General features: G+C 39.3%; 1 protein-coding gene across 8 annotated transcripts; it reads left to right on the top strand.

Moving 5' to 3' along the window:
- Positions 1–11,392: 11,392 nt before the first annotated feature.
- Positions 11,393–15,666, top strand: LOC306819659 (uncharacterized protein). Of its 8 annotated transcripts, none has more exons than XM_079337077.1 (13): positions 11,393–11,538; positions 12,058–12,132; positions 12,311–12,370; positions 12,541–12,631; positions 12,826–12,914; positions 13,014–13,141; positions 13,229–13,280; positions 13,483–13,580; positions 13,735–13,875; positions 13,959–14,020; positions 14,619–14,665; positions 14,746–14,894; positions 15,268–15,666. In XM_079337077.1, exons 1-13 carry the CDS (start codon positions 11,489–11,491, stop codon positions 15,564–15,566), a joined length of 1,341 nt encoding a protein of 446 aa, XP_079193203.1. In that variant the 5' UTR covers positions 11,393–11,488; the 3' UTR covers positions 15,567–15,666. The 8 variants fall into 8 exon arrangements, with proteins under 8 accessions (XP_079193203.1, XP_079193207.1, XP_079193204.1 ...); XM_079337078.1 differs by having other exon boundaries at positions 11,394–11,538; positions 12,058–12,098; positions 12,286–12,370; XM_079337080.1 differs by having other exon boundaries at positions 11,523–11,542.
- Positions 15,667–21,270: the final 5,604 nt, after the last annotated feature.

Genomic DNA, 21,270 nt, shown 5'->3' with positions numbered 1-21,270 from the left:
AACCATTTTTTAATTCAAGATCACTACTTTACCTTGACTAAATCAATTGGTAATATATAATTACCAGTCCCTCCATGATTTCACTGGCTTATTGGGGGATTGCTGCGACCTAAAATGCATGATTTCGCGGCAGCTTTTCCAAAAAATTGCAATGCACGGTGCAATGTTTTTAGCTGTTTTTTTTGCAATTAAATTGCGGCAGGAAGCAAAAATTGCTAAATTTTATTGCACACACTTTGATGTGATTGAGTGATATTTTATCTTGAGCAGAGCGATTTACTTTTGAGGCATATTCCTCTGCCTCACTCAGTGACATCTCCATCTCACATACGCGCACCCCGTCATTTTTGTGTGTCCGCGCCAAGCTTTTTCCTCTTTTCCGTAAGGCGCTGTTGACTTCACATTTGCTATTTTCAAAATGTCTGATATTCCCTGTGTTTGATATCTTTCCACAGATTGTATCTTGTACCCAGATTGTTTATGCTCCGTGTCGGCTGGGTTAAAAATCTCAAATGACATGCAGTAAAAAGTGAGGAGCAGTGTCAGCTACGCAGCGACACTTTGTCAACAAACTGTTGTCATGGAGACAGGGCAGACTTGCAGCGCTTTTCTTTTCAGTGCACAAACGCTTCATGCACACTCTCCTGAGTGCATATTAACAGGGAAGTGAGTTTGGTCCGTGGTCACTAAACTTTAGGAACGTATAGCTCGCTGTATTCACAGGGGACTACTTTGATTGGTGAAAGTTGTGGGGAAAACTATTTTGATTGTTCATATTTGCAGAAAAGTTGCGGTGATTGGACAAAATTGCAAGGTCGCCCAGAAATCGCAGGGATTGGTTGAATTTGCATGAATTGTTGCGATGGTAAGTTAAATCCTGGTGTATACAGTATATTTTTTGTGTTCTTAGCTCTTACATTTTTAGTGCTCTTCTACTTTGTATCCTTATATTGTTTTGTTACTAACATTATGTGTTTGATGGTCTGCTGCTGTAACACCACAATTTCCCAGCTTGGGATCAATAATTTCTGTCTTGTCTATCTGTCTGTCCGTCTGTCTGAGCACTCACAGTATATTTTTATAATGACTTTTTCATAAAACCTGCCCTGTGGTGGATAGCCCTCTGAACTGAATATGTTCATATGAAGTCTGGAGCAAGTACTCATCAAGTGGAAAATCTACCTGCATGGCACTTAGCGGGAGTTCATTTTGGTTCACTGATCAAATCGAAAACAACGCAGTCAGATATTGTCCGTGTTTATTGCACTTCAACACCTCTATACAGTTAATGGGACACTAATACAAACACCAACCTATTGCTAATGCTTTGTCTGGTTGTCACTGTTTGCGCCTGTGGTCATAGACTGTATAAATCCATGACTCCTAACCTTAACCTGTGTGTTGCAAGGCATATCATCTGCACCCAAAATTGCAATTTGGCGTATGCATTGCACGACATTACAATGTTGTGTTATTTGTACGCAAACTGTGGGACTGGATTGGGTTAGGAAAAGGAATTGGGAGAGGTTAGAATAGTTGTCTATGGGTAACCCCTTGACCCCTGACAAACGTAAGGGATTGGCGTATCATATGCACACAAAATTAAAATTTGGCGTATGCATTGCACAACATTACAATGCTACATTACAACATTACAATGTTGAGTTATTTATACACAAAACTGTCAGACTCGGTGGCCTAACCTGACCGGATCAAGCCAGAGCAAGAGTAATGTGCCTGCACATTGAATTACTTAGAGACATGTAAAAGTGAGCTAACAGAATCTACATCCGGTCTGTGTTGTGCCATTTTGCAGCTTGTTTCTTGTTGATGGTTTTATGAACTTTTTTCACTAATGAACTGATCATCAGTGCTGTTTCTACAGAAACCACCTGCTGGTAGAAAAACACTATTGAAATGTTTGTTCAAACCAAAATAAGCCTGCTCAGAAAAGCATTATTTTAGGACAAAAAAAACATACCGATTTATGTCACTTATTAATCTTCAGTAATTACTAACCCAAAGCACTGTCGGAGCCTAGTTTCATGTAATTTGGTGTGCTGCAGAGATAATTACAATTTCCCATGAATGGGAAAGCAAGAGTCACTGTTGATTAGTTCATTCGGGAGCAATTTTGTATGATGTGTAAGCAAAAAAAAATGCAGACCTGTATTTGAAGTCACAAAGAAACATTTATACACGATTGAGTGCACAGCAATTTCTTGATTTTGCTAGATAAATTCCACCAAGTGTATCAACAGCTAGGACACATTAATAAGTGTTTGATGGATTGTCTTTTGTGGTGCTAATTGTTGCCTGGTCAACTTATAGATGATTACTTAACTAGGCTAATAAGAATTAAATGTATTAATACTGTGTAGTGTGTGTAATTGACAATCTGAAGAATAATATTCTCTAAATTGAAACTTTATTCAAATTATCTGGGAGGATTTCAAAATCAGCCTAAACTTCTCTTTAGTATACAAAAAATATGATTACAGGTTTTTTTCACTACTTGTGTTTATCTTTAGTCTTTTTGGGTTTGGACCGCCTTGATGGAAGCCTCTTTAACATCCAGAGATTGCAGGCCTACACAAAGACCAAATCCTGCTGCATAGCTGAACTGCAAAACGCTGATGACTGTGCAATTCGAGCACACAGCCCTGAATCCATGCAGCATGCCCTCAACATGTCTATCAACGTCTCTATCAATCCTAAGGTCATCAGGTTAACATTCAAAAAACCGAAGTCATCTCTCAAATCTTCTCTCAAACCTCTCCATCCCCCAGCTTCCATATACTGTAAATGGCATTCCACTTAAAAATGTAGACCAGTTCACCTACCTTGGTTCAACTCTGTCCTCTTGTTGCTCTGTGGATATGGAAATACACACCCGTATCAAAAAAGCCTCTTCATCTTTCGTGCAGGGTTTTCGAAAATCGAAACCTGAGGGTCAGCACCAAGGTTGCCGTTTACAATGCTGTGTGTGTCTCCACCCTGCTTTATGGGGCGGAAACATGGACTCCATACAGCCGACACATCTCACTCCCGCAATCCTTCCACATCCGCTGCCTCCAGAGGATCCTCGGCCTCTCCTGGATGGACCGAGTCCATCATGCGGAAATCCTGCAGAGCACCAACTCTATCTGCATGGAAGCCGCTGTGGCTAAGAGACACCTACGCTGGATAGGACACACCATCCAAATGCCGGACCACCGCTTGCCTCGCCAAGTCCTCTACGGCCAACTACAAGGTGCCAAACGAGCAGCTGGTGGACAAAAGAAGCGCTATAAGGACTACACTAAGGGACTTTTAAAGCACTCCAACATCAATCCCTTGCACCTTGAAGTTCTGGCACAGGATAGATCAGCCTGGCAGGTTGCCTGTGCTCGAGCAGTTTCACAAATCCAAAATAAAGACCATCTGCGAAGAACCGAGAAACGTAGGAAAAGACACCAGAGGGCAGCAGGAACTCCTTTGTCTTCTGGATTCCCCTGCTCCTCTTGCGGATGAGTCTGCGGCTCAAGGATCGGCCTCAACGCCCACGAGAAGTGGCACCAACGGCAACGCCGTTGACCCCCCTCCCCAATCCCGAAGCAAGCGTCATCTTCGGAAACGATGGACAGCTAACCGGTTAATATTAAACACAAACACACACAAATAAGAACATAATATAATGATAAATAATAATAAAAGTAATTGTATTTCAATAAATTGTTATCAGAGTTAAAGCTAGCCACATCAAACCCATATTCCCACTAAGTCTAGCTTTCTTTCTGATAGTAACATTGAGCAAAACGGTCATTGCCGTTGCAAAGGGTAATTCCATGCTAGCGCTACTTGCTAGCTAAGCCATTTCCAAATCATTCTTGTGATAGACTAATATTTCTCTAACTTTGTGAACAGTCAATGTTTTTATTGCAGGAAAAATGTATTAAACATAAGTCAAAGTGGTTCTGCTTCACAATGTCAGTGTGGAGCCATTATATACAGTACAACAGGTGTCATAAATTCCTTCCCACTTTGGATAGTTCTATACATGGTCTGGAGAATCACATCACCTTTACTCTTTCAATGTCAACCCTCTATTTGAAGAACAATTCCTCATTCTACTGTCAACTGAGGCCATTCATTATGCCTTTGGAATACCTCAAATGACATGCTTCTCTTCAAATATGGTCATAGCTTCTCAGAATAGATCGTAGTCTGCTAACAGCAAAGTCACCTCTACAAAGTGTAACCAAACTGAACGTATTCACAGAAATTCGTACTATCAAGTTCATATAAGCTTAGCCTATTTAAGTGAGTAGGGAATGGAGCTGGAAGTGATAGTTTTAGTGCCTGTTAAAATGTATCTGCTGCTAAATACCATGGAAACACATTTATCTAATAAGAAATGTTAGGTAAGTATCCAAACTGAAATTAAAAGTGTAAAATGTAAATACTGGTTGAAGTCTGCGTAAGCCTAAAAATCAGCAGTTGCTTCTTATAACGTTTAGTGCAGCTTTTTGTTTACACGAGGCAACAAGCTTTGGCTGAAATCCGTATTTCTTGCAGTTAAATGAGCCACCCAGGTGCTTTAATATATTTCCATAGGGTTATATGATAATTATTTCTAAAATTCCTGTGCAAGGGAGGAGGGCCAGTTGAGAGCAAGATAATTGCCGTGTGCAAAAGCTAGAACAGTCAGACCTCACAGACCCTGGACTTACAAAACTAAATCAAGCAGAATTACATTAGTAATAAAATTCATTGTTTTTCTTCACAGGTATTTATTCAGTCGGTTAGCTGTGACCACTGACCTTGAAGGCTCTGATGTATATGGTAAGCATGATAAATGTGCTTAATTTAATCTGGCAGCTCCTCCTTTCCTCTTTTTGTAGTCTGATCCTCCTGTGTCCCCTCCCCTGTCTGTTCTGTGTGAGTGTATGGGTGTGGCTTTCTTTCACAGGCAGGACCAGGTGAACGTCATCCACTAATCAATCCTCACAGTATAAAACCCTGGTCTCCCCTTCACTTGCTGCAAGATCGTTTTGTCACACCAGTTTGGTAGATGTTGTTCAGACTGTGGCAGTTGTTTTTTTAACTTCTCTGTGTTTTTACTTCAGGTGACCATTGTTCGTGGAGACCTTCACCTGCCTGCTCATCGCCTGCTTGCCTTTGGAACACTGTTCACCACTGGGATTCCTGGAGACCTCACCCCTTCCCCTTCACTGACACTAGTCTGTTCTGACTTTAATTTAAATACACTTGACTGTTACTGGCGTCTGAGTTGTGCTTTTGGGTCCAATCCAGTAGAGATCATAACAAGTTGATTGTATTGTTCTGTAATAGAGAAAGCTCTCATGCAGGTTGTATTGTTCAGTTTGTGTTGGAACTGTTTAAAAAATTTATTCATATTTATCATAGAGTAAAAACTAGGCACTGTTGCTCTATCGACATACAGAAAACTCTGTTGCATGTGTTTGAGGTTGGTCAGTCTCACATGTTTTTTGGTTGTAGCTTATGGTACTTTTCAGTCTCAAAAGAGGCAGAGACACGCACCTCATACCCTAATTTATTTTATACCTGGTATTGTGAGAACATGATCTATTATAGCATCACCACCAGTACAAGATTCAATTGCTAATTCCCAGGACCAAGAGTGTTTGGAAGAGGAAGTTTATAGTATGTCCCTAGATTGGAGGAATCAGCACAAGGAACTCTAAAGGGTAATTGAGCAGCAGCTTGGAGCAGTTGTGTTTTTATGCCTTTTATAATTTGTCTTAACAGATGCAGAATTTTAACGCTTCACTACGATGCCACTGCAATCCTTATTTCTCTCGCAGTTGGATGTTCTTTCTAACAAACTTCAGAAGCTGTTTGAAAAGAGGGGAGGAAGGTTGGCAAGAAACTACAGAGCATTTTGGCACGCATGGCTCAAATAAGAATGCATTTTGGAATAAATATGTTGTACATATTTGATTTAGGAAAAAATGTTCGAACCAAATGCCATGCTCTGCTTATCCCTTTTGACCTAGAATGATTACTGTGATGCAGGATGGGAATGCGTGATTAAGGGGCTGTGTGTGTACCTCGGACCAAACTCACTTCCCTGTTAATATGCACTCAGAAGTGTGTACATGAAGCGTTTGTGCACTGAAAAGAAAAGCACTGTAGGTCCAGCTAAAAACATTGCAACAAGCATTGCAATTTTTTGGAAAAGCTGCCATGCAATATCATGCATTTTAGGCCACAACAATCCCCCCAAAAGTCTGCGAACTCCTGGAGGGACTGACTTAAACATTCCAACTCGTCAAAGAAGTGAGAAATTAACTATGACATTTGTAAGTCATGTTTAACTGAATGTAAGCATACTTTGCTGGAGTAAGATGATTGTGCAAAAAAACTGATGACAGTTGTAAGTGAGCAGTATTGATATAAAGAGCAAAAAATGATACATATATTAAATATATTAAAGTGCAATAATGAGAATAGACAAGTTAGAAGCTGAAACTATTGAATATAAATGATAATGATGGGTAGACAGAGCGATGAACTTGAGTGCAGGGATAATAAACTTAACATGAGCAGAAAGTAGAGACAGAAATGATCATGATGATAGTTCTCTGCTTGCAAGAGGTGAGCTGTTGTTCAGTGTGTTTGATGTAGCTTAGCAGCAGCTACTTTTCCCTGCTCCTCTCTGTTGTTAAGACTGTCTGTGAGCATCGCAGGGCACACTTATGAGCACACCAATATACATTGCAACGCAAATGTAAACAGACACACCAGAGCGTAACTCAGTAGCCCATGTCTGTTTGACCTTTCTTCATTCACTCTCACCATGTCAAAAGCAATAGTAGCGTCAAAAGTCAGTTGTGTGCTTACCAAAACACCTGTAATGTTTTAAATATGCAGAAAGTGATTTAGAATAGAGTTGAATTAATAGTAATTTAAAAGTAATTATAATTCCAATCGGTAGTAAATAATTTTCCATTGTTACAAGAAACAACTTAAATTTGATGAAATCCTCAACTCACTTCACATCCTTCATTACCTTGAATTTCCTTCGGGATCAATAAAGTATCTATCTATCTATCTATCATCCTGATGTACTGCTGTCAATAAGCTTGAGTTTTACATTCATTTTTATTGTTCTTATTGAATTATCATCATCAAATATTTGCAACACTTCAGTCCAAGACACAGGGTCAGTAAAGTCTATAACACGTCCAGTCATATTGTAGTGTATCATACATGTCATCAAGTCATTTTAACCACTTTCCTGCCTGTAATTTTTTATTCAGTGCTTTTATTGGTGGCAATGCATAAGATAGCTTGTATTTTATGAGGTGAGGTAGAATGTAAGGCAGTGGGGGTCTGGCTAACTGATGGAACATTAACTTTTGTGTTGTTCACCCTAAAAATTTAACGTGTGTTATTATAACAAGCTTGCTGTACTTTTTGTGTTTATAACTATGCCAATAATAAAGTAATAATGTCTGTTATTAATTTAGCCCCCCCCCCCCATTTCAGTCTTCTTCACTTTCATTGAGTTCTCTGACCTCCAGCTATTTTATTTTTTTTAATCCTCCATTTCTTACCATTTCTTCTCTTCCCTGACTTATCCACAGAATCGACAAGCTCAGAAAAAGTTCTGTTTGGGCTGATATAACACATTCTTTCTGTAATATTATTGGATATAGATTGGCATCTGCAGAACTGCTTCTGTAGTGTTATTAAAAATGGAAGCCATAGAATGTGGTGGTTGACCAATCCAATCCAGTAACCATTTAAGCCCTTTAATATTTTCTTCACTAGTATAGTTGACTGACTTAAACTATAATGCTTTTTTTTTTTGATTAAACATACAGTTGTTCCTTTTTTAATTTTTTTTATTATTATTGATATGTGTCCTTGATGTATGCCAACATGCAATGAACTCAGTAAAGTCTGAACAGAACAAAACAAGGACCTCCATAGCTGATGAGAAGTGCAGTGTGTTTTTTTCCCCGGACAACCACAGGAGGCAACATCAGAAGGTTGTTCACAGCAGAAAATGTGCTGCAGAAAATCCTCCATGTAACAGCTCTTTTAGAAGAACAGGGACGGGAGTTTTTCCACTTACATCAACACCATAAATAATTCATCATTCTGAAAGCAATACTGGGCTTTTAACCACTTCTAGTCAAGTAAACACAAACCTCAAAACTGGATTCGAAATGCAAATGGATCTCTCTTGACTCTTTGGCACTAAGAAGGTATTCAGATTACAAATACTGCTATGACATACCTCCAGCTTCTTTAGAGGCCACTCAATCTGGCTGAGATTGGCAGACACAGCAGATAATCGTTAGAGGTGTCATCCAAACGCTGTGATTTAAAAACCCAACTTAATTTTCCACAGGATCAGTTGTCATTGAACCTTGGAAGCAGCTAGAAGTCTGGAACAGTTTTTCAGTCAGGCCTATTAGATGGATAGTGTTAGTATAATCAAAACCCTCTCTTATAGTTTAATTATACTAATAAAAGCAGTATTCAGTGAACACAATGTATTCATCAATAACATGACAGAGATAAACTAAGCCATTGAATGTTTAAAGCACAGGTGTCAAACTCATGGCCACCAGGCATATCCGGACAACAAGCTCATAACATACGTCTATTATAACTGGCCCTGTAGTATATAGCACACACACCACTGACACTACACAACTAGAGTGCATCACAACAGTTGGCATGCAAAAAGCAAGCTTCAGCCCATGCTGCTGTGCTTTGATAGCAAACTGGAGCACCTTGGTTCATGAAACCTGAAGCTTAAGATAAGGACTGCTAGATCACGGGCATGTTTGATGCTGTCTATAGACTGACATGCAGGAAGCTAACTGTATGCAACATTTGTGTTGCCAAATCATGTCTCCATAGGTTCTCAACTGTGCACTGTAAACTGAGTCAAATCTGACTTTTCTTTCCTCATTAGTGTACCCCTGTAAACACCCCAATGGAACAGATATAACTCAGATGCAATGGCAAAATCCGCTTGCACATCTCGTTCAGCTTCATCCCTGAACAATGGCCCAACTCCGCTTAAAAGCTGCTTGAATGCTCTTCCTGTTTGGAAGCACATAGTGTGTGCTGGTATGAGCACACACTATGTTTCCACAGCTGAGGATCTTTTCTAGCAGACAAAAACCGTTTGAAATGTGTTTCTTGATGACCCTGCTGAACTCCTAATGCCTTTCTCTCTTCATGCCCCTAGAGATATTTAACTGTTGTTTTTTTTTCCGCTCTGCAACGATTTGGTCAAAGATCGACAAGTTCAAAAGAAATTTAGCATCCAATATTTGCCCTTTTCATTTTGAATGAATGAAACCAGCTTTGCCTCTAAGGGAATTAACCTCTCAGCAAGAGCATAAAATACAATATAAAACAATATAAGTAATAAAAGACATTGAAACCATGTAGTTACAGGACAGCACATAAAAACTAAACCATGACAAAATCCCAACTGTCCTGGAGTTAAGATTCCTCTGAGATACGTTTTTGACTGCTGTACTATTTTCTGCTTTTACACTCAACCATTTTTCCGCTCTGTAAAGTTGCTGTGTTCCATTTCTACAGGATACATGTACTTAAAACAAAAAAAGGCCACCTAATGCTTCATAAATGTTAAGGTAAACTGCACCAAACAGAGCAACACCTGCAAACCAGTTGAGGCATGAAACTTGAGCACCACTGACTTCAGAGTTATGCGTCTCTCTCCACAATCACCTGGCAAACTCAGCCTCCTGCTTTAGGAGTCTCTTTAATCAGCATATTTCCAGTGTCCCCCCTCTGCCCTGTCATTGGCACTGCTGCTCTCTGTCAGTACTGGACTCATACATTTTTTACTTCTGGAGCATCCACCTACCTGATCTGACTTGGAAGGTTCAAAGTACTATTTTATCATGCTTTAATAAAATAAATCTGCAAGGAGTGAAGAGGTCAGAGCATAGATATCATTACACAGACACGTTCTGCTCCTGAAACATTTAAAACAATTACAATATGAGTTGTCTGACTGAAATTGGTTTTATTTCCACTTGAGGCAAATCAGATTTTGTCATTAGAGACTCTATGGTTTTGATCTTGTAAGGTTCCACATTTGAAGCTCGAATCTTGCTGGAACACAGCTATTAAGCACATAGCCCCAGCTGGAAGAAGAACAATGAAAACAGGAGGCATCATTAATTTACATCAGTTGATCAATTTTTCTATATTCTAAAAATCCCTCTTTTATAGCCATGTTGTGCTGAAGGACATTACAAAATAGACTGCTCACATGCTACTCAGACAAGTGCTACATTCAATTTCAGAGAGTCTAAAATGTTAGGTATTCATAAATATTGGATCCTGAAAACTGCTTATGACACCCACAATTGAAAGTCAGATACAGATAATAGCTGCAGCTCAGTGCAGAGATGATAGAGACTTTCTAATGTGGCGTCATCAAAGATAGTCGTGCACAGCAGAACAGCAACCTGAGTAATGTTGGACTCACTCAGGAAGAGGAACATTTCAGTTTGTTGTAGATGTCTTAAATCAGATTCAGACCAACAGATTACAGTAGTGTAGAGGTCATATACCTGAAGAAACTGAATATAGAATCAACTGACAAAGAAGCTGACCACAAAATCTGGTATTAAATGTAAAATTTCTTTTTTCTTTTTTTTTTTAAATACTCAAATGAACATAGAGAACCAAAGTACGGCATACATTTTAGGACATCCTCAGGTCTCAGACGAAGGTGTCAGACCTCAGACGAAAAAGCATCAGTTCTCAGGAAAACCTCCGTCGGGTGTCAGACCTCAGACTAAACGGCCTCAGATGAAACTGTCTCAGACTAAACGGCGTCAGACCTCAGACGAAACGGCCTCAGACGAAAAAGCCTCAGACGAAAAAGCCTCAGACGAAACGGCCTCAGACGAAAAAGCCTCAGACGAAACGGCCTCAGACTGAACGGCCTCAGACGAAAAAGCCTCAGACGAAACGGCCTCAGACGAAAAAGCCTCAGACGAAACGGCCTCAGACTGAACGGCCTCAGACGAAAAAGCCTCAGACGAAACGGCCTCAGACTGAACGGCCTCAGACGAAAAAGCCTCAGACGAAACGGCCTCAGACTGAACGGCCTCAGACGAAAAAGCCTCAGACGAAACGGCCTCAGACTGAACGGCCTCAGACGAAAAAGCCTCAGACGAAACGGCCTCAGACGAAAAAGCCTCAGACGAAACGGCCTCAGACTGAACGGCCTCAGACGAAAAAGCCTCAGACGAAACGGCCTCAGACTGAACGGCCTCAGAAGAAAAAGCCTCAGACGAAACTGCCTCAGACATATTTATTTTATTTATTTTTAAATTCGAGGGGTGGGGGGGTGACTAAACGGCCTCAGATATAATTATTTTATTTATTTATATATTTTTAAATTGGGGGGGAAGCGGAGCGTTGCCGGGGAACATGAAACGTCATCAAGATGCGACCACAACAACCCTGGCGCGTCTATGGGCGCGGAATGAAAATACAGTAAGTAAGTTTTAGTTAACGTTCGCCGTTCTATTTCTTTTGCTTATGCCATTGTTATATATATTGATTTATTGACTTATGGTTAAAAGGTAGGAAGAGAGCTAGCGTTATATTATATTTTTTAAATTGTAAAATTAGGCCGATACTATTGTGTCTTGCTAATCGTAGCTAGCTTCAGTAGTAGCAATTGCTACAAATGTACATAGCATACGTTTGTAGCAGACACATATTTTAGCTCCCTTAAATGATTATGGGAGGCTTTAAATGATTAACGCTGTGAGGCTATTAAAGCACTTAAAACAGTGAAGTGATTAGGTCGTGTATTGTAGTAAATCAAATTCTCACATTTTGTTTGATATTTAAAATGAACCAAGTGTAAATACTGACCATTAGTCCTAAAATTATAGCTCGTTAAATTTCAAATGACGTATTGTATAGAAAGCTGTCAGTTGTGGATTTCTACTAATTGCCTAATGCTATTATTTTGCAATAACATTTTTGTTGTTTACTTTTTTTCAGACATTGGTGCAAGATGTCAACTGACAGCAAGAGTGAAAGGAGTATCCACAATCATCAATATACTTATGAGGCTATGTATGTATGAGTTTTAGCTGAATAAAGTTACTACCTCTTAAGTAGAATGTTCACACCCAGAAATTTCCATAATTCCACTGGCTAGCTATTTTGCATCAGTACAGGTGTTAGAATATCATTCAACCTATGGTTGTCACACTTAACGTTTTGTAGAGGATATGATAATATTGTTATTCAGAAATGGCTTGAAACAGAAGGAAATACGCTCTGTATTGGCTTCATCTGGACATGAAATCAGGTAGGCCTGCATTTTGAGAAATGTGTTGCTGTATCAGATACCATTGACATGACACATCTCTGATATGCACATTGTCTTATAATTACAAAAGTCTTTTCCTTGTGGACAAGACACAATGCATGTGCTTTTATAAGGAAAGCATGTATTGTGGTTGTTTTGTGACCTAACAGTGAGAGACACATGAGAAGGATTTTGAAAGTTCTGGGATTGAGGCGGAGAGACCCCCAGCGACCTCTCACTGAAATCCGCAAAGCTGTGGAGGTAAGCCTTAATAAAACAAGTATCGTCAATAAGGCTAAGATATTAATATGTTTTTCTGGAACCTTTGTTGCAGGATTTTTGCCGATATATTGAATACATGTAATGAAATGTTAGTTGCTCAGGTTGTATTTGCAGTGTTTTTCCTTATGATAATTCAAATGGTTTAATATGTTGTGCAATGTGTTGATTTACAGAGTGAGATGAGACAGTGGTCACCTGAACAAGGCATCAGGGCAATGCTGAAACGGGTTCGGGATATCAGAGGAGTGCAGCCTTGCTACAGGTTGGTCTCTATACTTTGCTCTTAATGTTATGAGGTAGAAGCTCATTTCAATTAATTTGTAGGTCATTTTAATTAATTTGTAATCTCCTGTTAATATAGAAATGATGTTGCTGAAATAATGAGGGATCTGGATGCAAGTGGTCTTCAAAAAAGAGCTCCTGGCAAGAAGAAAATTCACCGGAGGAATTACTTCTGCCATGGCCCAAATGACACCTGGCACATTGATGGTACATATCTTATCTTTTAAATTTAAGTGATCAACTTCTAAGATGGTAAGTTTATACTCATTCAGAAACATACATTGTTCCATACAGGTAATGACAAACTGAAGTTCTTTGGCATGTGGATACATCTAGGTATTGATGGGTATGTTGCATTTTCTTTGCAGTCTGTAAATTCATTGATAATTTAATGTTCCATGAAGATTAGGTGTTGATGTAGATTTTGTCACATATGGCCATGTAGACTTTCAGTAAAAGTCTTGCTATGATTACACGTGCCATAACGGTAATTCAGTCCTATTATAGTAATGTGAATATGTGCACCTTTTCTGTTGTTGTCCACTCAGTTTTTCTAGGAAACTTCTTTGGTTGAAGCTAGGCACTTCCAACCGCAAGCAAAGATTTGTTGCAAGATACTTCTACGATGCTGTTCAGGAGCAGGGTGGTATGCACTGTATTGTTTTTAATTGGTTGGAATTCCTAGAAAACAGTTACCAAGCGAAAGATTTAAGTTTTGGTAACAATAGAATGTCCTTGATATGGTTTCAAATACCAAACAGTTATGGCACAAACAAAAGATTTTCTTTTTGTATGCTCAGGCTGTCCCAAATTGATTCGAGGTGACAGAGGAAAGGAGAACCTTGTTGTTGGTCAAATGCAGATGGCATTTCACATGCGTGAGCAGGGGAACCAGGCACAGCAGTGCTTCAGAATGGGGACATCAGTGCACAACCAGGAAAGTTTTTACATTTATACACAAATATTTTTAGACCGGCACTGATGGCATTCAAAATAATAGTGTAATTTTTCATTGTTTAGAGAGCCGAATGGTTCAACAGCCTTTTAAAGAGGGCATGGATCAAGAAATGGCTGATAACATTTGAGGTATAAAAGCAAATGATTTAACAATACAGACGTAATAAAAAAAGTACGCTCCTAAAGTTTAATGTTTTTTTGCTTGACATTTACACCAGCTTGATGTAAAATGAACATCCAACACCAACTGACAATTTAGATGTTTGACTTTCTTTTGTTTTTGGACCATATCTTGGATTAGATAGTTTTCTAAATGTAATGTGTTGCTAGTCAAGGCTGATTGAATCTGTCCCCAAGAAACACATATAAACTGTAGAGTATAAGATCAAAAAAGTCCTCGTCAAGCAGGAGCATTTGCTTTATTCTATTGCCTTCTGAAGTGATCCTAACTGTTGTGTATGCGTATTTAAGGAAAAGCATGAGGATGTTTTGACTTAATATAAAAGAAAATAAATGCTGCATACCCTGATTTTCTAGTTACTTTGCTACATGACTTTATTTTTATTTAAAAAACCCACTCATCTTTGGGAATTAAAATCTTGTAGTTTTTGGGCATTTCCTCACTCTTATTGTAATCATAGACTTGATTGACATAAATTTAGAATTTGGTTCACTGATGTAATGCTAAAACATACAACTTCTGTCTTTTTCAAAATCACATGCTTAGGCCATGATGGAGTCTGGCATCCTTGAGCTTGACAACCCTGTACACATGTAAGTCAATAATGATCAGATTAATTGCATGTCACTAACAGATTTAATGTTAACATTGAGTTCCATTTCTTTCTCCAAAGCAACTGCTTGCAGTACACACACCTTCCACTCCTTCAGAAAGATTTGAAAACTGAGCAGATAACATGGAACACCCATGACATCCGCAAACAACGCTATGCTGCAGGTCCATTTGGGAAGCCAGATGTTCTCTACACGTCCCCACCTCCTGGTATGTTACTTGCAAGTTGCAACAAAAGTTGATAATCTTTATTTAACTTAATTCTAACGTAACAAAACACACGTCATTTGCCAATGTAATCACACCATTGCATCAGACTGACAGATTATAGGAACAAATTCTGAAATTTGTAAATATTTGTTTATGTTTTAGTGTTGGCTACCTATCTTTTTAATTTCATATTACTAAATCTGTAAACCTACTTAAAACATTTCATATTTAAATTAACATGCAGGAAAGACATTGAAGCTTCAGCTTAAAGCATTGTAGGTCATGGTGAACTGATTTATATGCATGCTCTGAAACAGCTTTGCAATTATTGATGTACTTGTCATTCTAATGGAAAATGTTCCCCCAATTGCAGGTTTTGCTGACATGCTGTGCCCAGTCGACACAGACCTCCTCGACTACGCTAAAGAACTTGTCAGTGAGAAAGATGAACCATCAATGGTGGCAAACCAGGAGTTCCGAGACATGTGCCATGCCATTTTGGAAAGCAGTCATTTTCCAAACACAGCAGATGGTTGTCTTGCTGCATACCTCATGATAGTCCAAGAATTCACCACTGCCATGAACAAGAATACAATTCCTACACCCTGTACATTTGCAGAGGCAAATGAGATATACGAAGTTCTCATCAGACAGAGGATGGGAGGGGAGTGAGCAAGTGACATCTTTAAAACACCTCACCAGTCTTCCTTTGGCTAAGACAAGCGACAGGGCTATCAGCTGGAGTATATTAAATACCTTTTGAGAAATAAAATGATACAAATAACTGGCAATGTTTTTATTTAAACATTTTCACAGTATTGGAAGTTTAGTGTTCAGAAAAAGTGAAACTTTCTTGTTAAACAATGTTTTCCATGTTTCAAAGGTCCTAACCTACATTTTGATTTCTTGATAATTTTCAACTGTAAGAAAAGAATTTCAGTGCTTCATAAACAGCAGACTACAACATACAGCAAAACATATTAGCACAGTGGTAAAAATGTACTGTTGAACCCCAACTTATTGCTTGATTACCAGCTGTAGCCATATCGGCTTGCAAGATCAACTCCTGACTTGAGGAACTGTACAACATCAGATGCGGCAGGCCTCGATGCGGGGTCATAGCTTACCAACCCACTAAGAAAACTGTACCTCTCACTGAGATGTGCTAGGGCATGTGGTGGGGTTTTGGCAGCCATTAGTGCAACCAGCTCTCGTTGTTTCTTGACCTTCCACGGAACAGACCCAGTGAGGAGCTCCAGGTATGTAGCTCCCATGGACCACATGTCTGTCTGCAAGGAGGCCTCTTCAAAGTGTAGAATGCATTCGGGAGCCATGTAAAGATAAGTACCACCAGTTGGCCCTACAGCCTGTGCAGTGAACCTACTGCCTTGACGAACCATCACAGTGTCTCTAATGTTTGCCAGGCCCCAGTCTGTCAGGATTGCCTTCTTAGATGGGTAGTGAACCTGTAAGGTATTGAAATACAAATCTTTTAAGGTCAGGTTGTCCAAACTCTCACAGATTGTATAACTGGTCAAAACCACGTGGCTGCAACAGACATAATACCTATATAATTCCCATACTAATTACAGTCCTATCACCCAATGTTTATGGTATTCAGGTAGGATGCACTTTTAACTTTTTTTTTATTGATGTGCAGTGAATCTCAGGAAACAGATGCAAGGCAACCTTGGCAGAGGGATGAAGCTCACAACTTAGCACCACACCCACAATATGGGTTAATTTGTCTTTACAATTTTTTTTCAGTTGCTTGATAGATTTCTCAGATCAGAATTTAAAATCTCAAAACTTATTATTCAACCTCCACATGTAGTCATTGGTGCACATCATAAAACAAATTTCTAATTGTTTTGGACAAATCCTTTGGGACATTCATGCAAATTATGTATAGTCGTCCACTCTTTCCTACATTTAAGTGATCATGCCATGTCGATCAAAATGTGTTACAGTATTGAAAATGTGACATGTTCAACCATTCTGCATGTACTGATTCATGCAATGAACGAATGATTAGATGTTTCAGGGGGCAAGACAATCAAAAATAACCTATGTAAAACATGTTTATCTACAGTACATAACATACGCTCTGGATAATGTAGGAAATTGTATAAGTGTACATAATCCTTTGCATGAATATGCCAAAGCATTTGCATCTGCAGTACTGTATCTGTTTCACTTGTTGAAAAAGCAGAGAAATTGCTTTTCTGATGTGCATAAGTGACTTGATGACGTGGAGGTTGAACAAATAGTTGAGAATTTCAGTTGTGATCTGGGAAAATTAACAAAATCAGGGAGAAAAACTGTAATTCAAGACAAGTAGCTTACCATGACATTTGCTGGCTTTAAGTCTTGGTGAATGATTCTTTGTGCATGGATATACTCAACAGCCATTGAAAGGTCCAATGATATGAAACTGGCATCATGTCCTTCGAGCTAACAAGACAAAAGGTAAAATATATGTAAACTAAAGAAATAGTGAAAATGTTGCTCAAATTAAACATTATGGGGTCAAGTGTGCAGAAATCGTAACTATGTCCTGCATCTCTTCCGAAATAAATGTACACGTATTGACAAGAACGTCAACTTCCAAATTACCCATAGGTGGAAGTGCAATAAAAAAAAAGGCACAGATACAGCTCTAGCAAATAAAATGCTTTTATGGCAAACATCCTGTGCTTCTGTGGCAGCAGACAAAGTAAGTAAGCCCCCCCCACAGACACACAGCATGAATGTGCTACCATTACCGTTAAACCACAATGAAACAGTCGTTACCGTTTTCAAGTTCTTTTTGAAGATCCTCATAGGCTTTCACTTTGTCCATCTGCTGAAATATATATGGATCAATTACTGACCAATTTAGCAAAACATTAGCCATTGCTACTAACGTTAATGTACTGAAGCTAGCTACGATTAGCAAGACACAATAGTATCGGCCTAATTTTACAATTTAAAAAAATATAATATAACGCTAGCTCTCTTCCTACCTTTTAACCATAAGTCAATAAATCAATATATATAACAATGGCATAAGCAAAAGAAACAGAACGGCGAACGTTAACTAAAACTTACTTACTGTATTTTCATTCCGCGCCCATAGACGCGCCAGGGTTGTTGTGGTCGCATCTTGATGACGTTTCATGTTCCCCGGCAACGCTCCGCTTCCCCCCCAATTTAAAAATATATAAATAAATAAAATAATTATATCTGAGGCCGTTTAGTCACCCCCCCCCCCCCTCGAATTTAAAAATAAATAAAATAAATATGTCTGAGGCAGTTTCGTCTGAGGCTTTTTCGTCTGAGGCCGTTTCGTCTGAGGCTTTTTCGTCTGAGGCCGTTTCGTCTGAGGCTTTTTCGTCTGAGGCCGTTCAGTCTGAGGCCGTTTCGTCTGAGGCTTTTTCGTCTGAGGCCGTTTCGTCTGAGGCTTTTTCGTCTGAGGCTTTTTCGTCTGAGGCCGTTTCGTCTGAGGCTTTTTCGTCTGAGGCTTTTTCGTCTGAGGCCGTTTCGTCTGAGGCTTTTTCGTCTGAGGCTTTTTCGTCTGAGGCCGTTTCGTCTGAGGTCTGACGCCGTTTAGTCTGAGACAGTTTCATCTGAGGCCGTTTAGTCTGAGGTCTGACACCCGACGGAGGTTTTCCTGAGAACTGATGCTTTTTCGTCTGAGGTCTGACACCTTCGTCTGAGACCTGAGGATGTCCTAAAATGTATGCCGTACCAAAGACACAATGATTCGTGATTCATTTGTAAAGTGTCTCGAGATAACGCCTGTTATGAATTGACGCTATACAAATAAAGATAGATTGATTGATCATGAGTACAATATTCTGCATTTATTTATTAAGACATTTTGTTCAAAGTTTTGTACACATGTAACATATATGATAATATATGGTATGTTAATAATATATTTTGTTATACGTGTAAAACATAATGTCAGGATCTGTGCCTGGCAGCTCCTCCTTCCCCTTTTTTTTATTGTCTTCACCTGGTTGTCTGATCCTCCTGTGTCTCCTCCCCCGTCTGCGAGAGCATGGGCATGGCTTTCTTTCACAGGCAGGACCTGGTGAACCTAACCCAGTAATCAACCTTCACAGTATAAAACCCTGGTCTTTTCTTCACCGCTGCCAGATCGTTTCGTCTTCAAATAAAGAGGAACTTCCCTACAAGGTTTTTGGAACACTCTTCACACTCTGTCCGACTCTTCACCACTGGGATTTCTGGACACATCACCCCTTCCCCCTCACTGACACAAAATTGCTCTGACTTTCATTAAAGTACACTAGATACTACTGGCATCTGAGTTGAACTTTTGGGTCCAATCCAGTATAGATCATAACACATATGTAGGGACCTCCCACGGCGGCACCATTATGTAGGGGTTTTCAGGAGCGAATACCTGACCAATGGTTAGGTTGGGTTTTTATACTGTAAAATTTTGTTGTCAAAATAAATTAAATAATTAAGTATATTTAATTATTAATATAAATCAATTTGTTATTAAATTGAGTTTAATAAAACCTCGGAACACAACCCTGTAAACAGGGAACAACCAAAATATTACAAATATCAGGCTCAAATTACTTAATTACATACCAATATCATTAATAATTAATAATCTGTATTTAATTGAATGTGTGAAATCCGAACACAGCCCTTTCACCCAGCCTAAGTCACAAAGCAAATCCACAGTGATCACAAACAACGACTTTTTAAAATATAATAGAATTTATTTAACAAAGCAATATCAAGTTAATCAATGAAACTCAATCAAACGAACAACTATTATAAGCTAAATTACAGGTAACAAACAAAAACAAACAAGCTTGGTACACGTGTGTGTGTGTGCGTGTTTCTGTGAGTGAGTGTGAGAGAGAGAGATCAAAATGGCAGCGTGACCACACGTGGTCACGTGATGGCGGACACTGAACACAGGTCTCCTAACCTGGTCTATTGTCTAGAGACGGAGTCAAACTCTGTCTCTACCTGATCTACGTTTCTGCAGCGTCTGGAAAGCCACAGATATCTATGTGTGTGCGTCTGCCGAAAGGTGCATGTGTGTGTAAAGGGAGAGAGCGAGAGAGAAAAGAGCGCACCTCGAAAGCTCAATCGCAGCCTGGAACTCACGCACAACTCAGAGCATAGTTAACTTCACTACCAGAAGCCAGTGGCCGGATTTGTATCAGACGGCGCTCACACTAGTCTTTCTGATAATGAGTCTATTACCCGGTTATTACGCGAGAGTTCACAGAGAAACAGACGGGACGCAGCGGCCCAAATAAAGAAAACAAAAGAGGTTTTACTCTCATAAAACCTAAGACACAGTGGTCAAATACCAAGCAAATATCACCGTTTCACAATAATAACTCAGTTATTAAACACACTCTCTATATCTAACTGCCCAGACCTAGCTAAGCCTCACATGTAACCGTTTTGTCCACAGTTGATGAAAGAATCAACAAAAGGGTACTTTGCTGGGACGGTCTCGAGCCGTCTCCCTGCAGTTGTATGGTGATAGCGGCGCGTCCAAGGGGGTTGAGCAGGGCCGTGGTGTCCTCCGTCGAGCGAGGTGATCTCCGTGGATGTCCTTTCTTTACAGGACGGAACGAGACGTAATCCTTACAGTCTCTCTCAATACCGTTTTAATACGGGAGAAATAAGACGCTCTTCTTAGAGATGCGTTCAAATGGATGATCTAAGCTCGGAATTCAGGATGTCGGTATGCTTCAAGGCCTTGGGTTAGCTGTGTGGCAAAACTTTTGAACAAAGTTTTTCATGCTGTGAAAAAGGAAGCAGAGGGATATCCTCGGACGTCGCCAGACGACGTATGAAAGAGAGAGAACACTGGTTGTCCTGGGGTTTTATCCCTCCCAAACTTCACACCTATGTGTTTGGTGTGGCAAAGCCTTCTGGGAGTCTTTTGTCATGGTTCTCCAAAGAGACACAGCCTGAACTTTGTCATCCTGGCTGGACCCAACACATAATATGTCACCAAGTCTCCACTCGCAATGAAAAACTACCACAAACAACCTTCGAATAATAGCAATGAAAACAGAAATCTTCAACAAGTGTTCTTCCAATAAAGTATTTTGTATTAAATTCCAACGAAAAACACAACAAACAAAAATACAACATCAATTACACCAACCTACATCATTTAAAAAAATGAATTGTCATTGTAAATTGCCTTCTTATCAAGGCAAAAATCAACAAAAAAAAAGGTTCAACATTTTACTTCAAGTTTTTTTTTTGTTTAAAACTTTATGGGTACAAAAAAAGAAACAATAAAAAAATAATAATAATAGTACTTTAAGTTTGGTTAAGAAACAAAATAAATCACTAACAGTCAAAGTATTTCAGTCAC

Source organism: Symphodus melops, assembly GCF_947650265.1.
Source record: "Symphodus melops genome assembly, chromosome: 2".
Classification (NCBI taxonomy): domain Eukaryota; kingdom Metazoa; phylum Chordata; class Actinopteri; order Labriformes; family Labridae; genus Symphodus; species Symphodus melops.
This window is presented reverse-complemented; position numbering and strand designations above follow the sequence as displayed.

What these genes read in the sequence shown, in the direction of transcription:
- LOC306819659 (XM_079337077.1), top strand. Translation starts at nt 11,489, where the DNA reads ATGCGACCACAACAACCCTGGCGCGTCTATGGGCGCGGAATGAAAATA. An exon ending in GGAGTGCAGCCTTGCTACAG is followed by an intron (nt 12,915 to 13,013) that starts GTTGGTCTCTAT and finishes CTGTTAATATAG; the next exon opens with AAATGATGTTGCTGAAATAA. An exon ending in CTACACGTCCCCACCTCCTG is followed by an intron (nt 14,895 to 15,267) that starts GTATGTTACTTG and finishes CCCCAATTGCAG; the next exon opens with GTTTTGCTGACATGCTGTGC.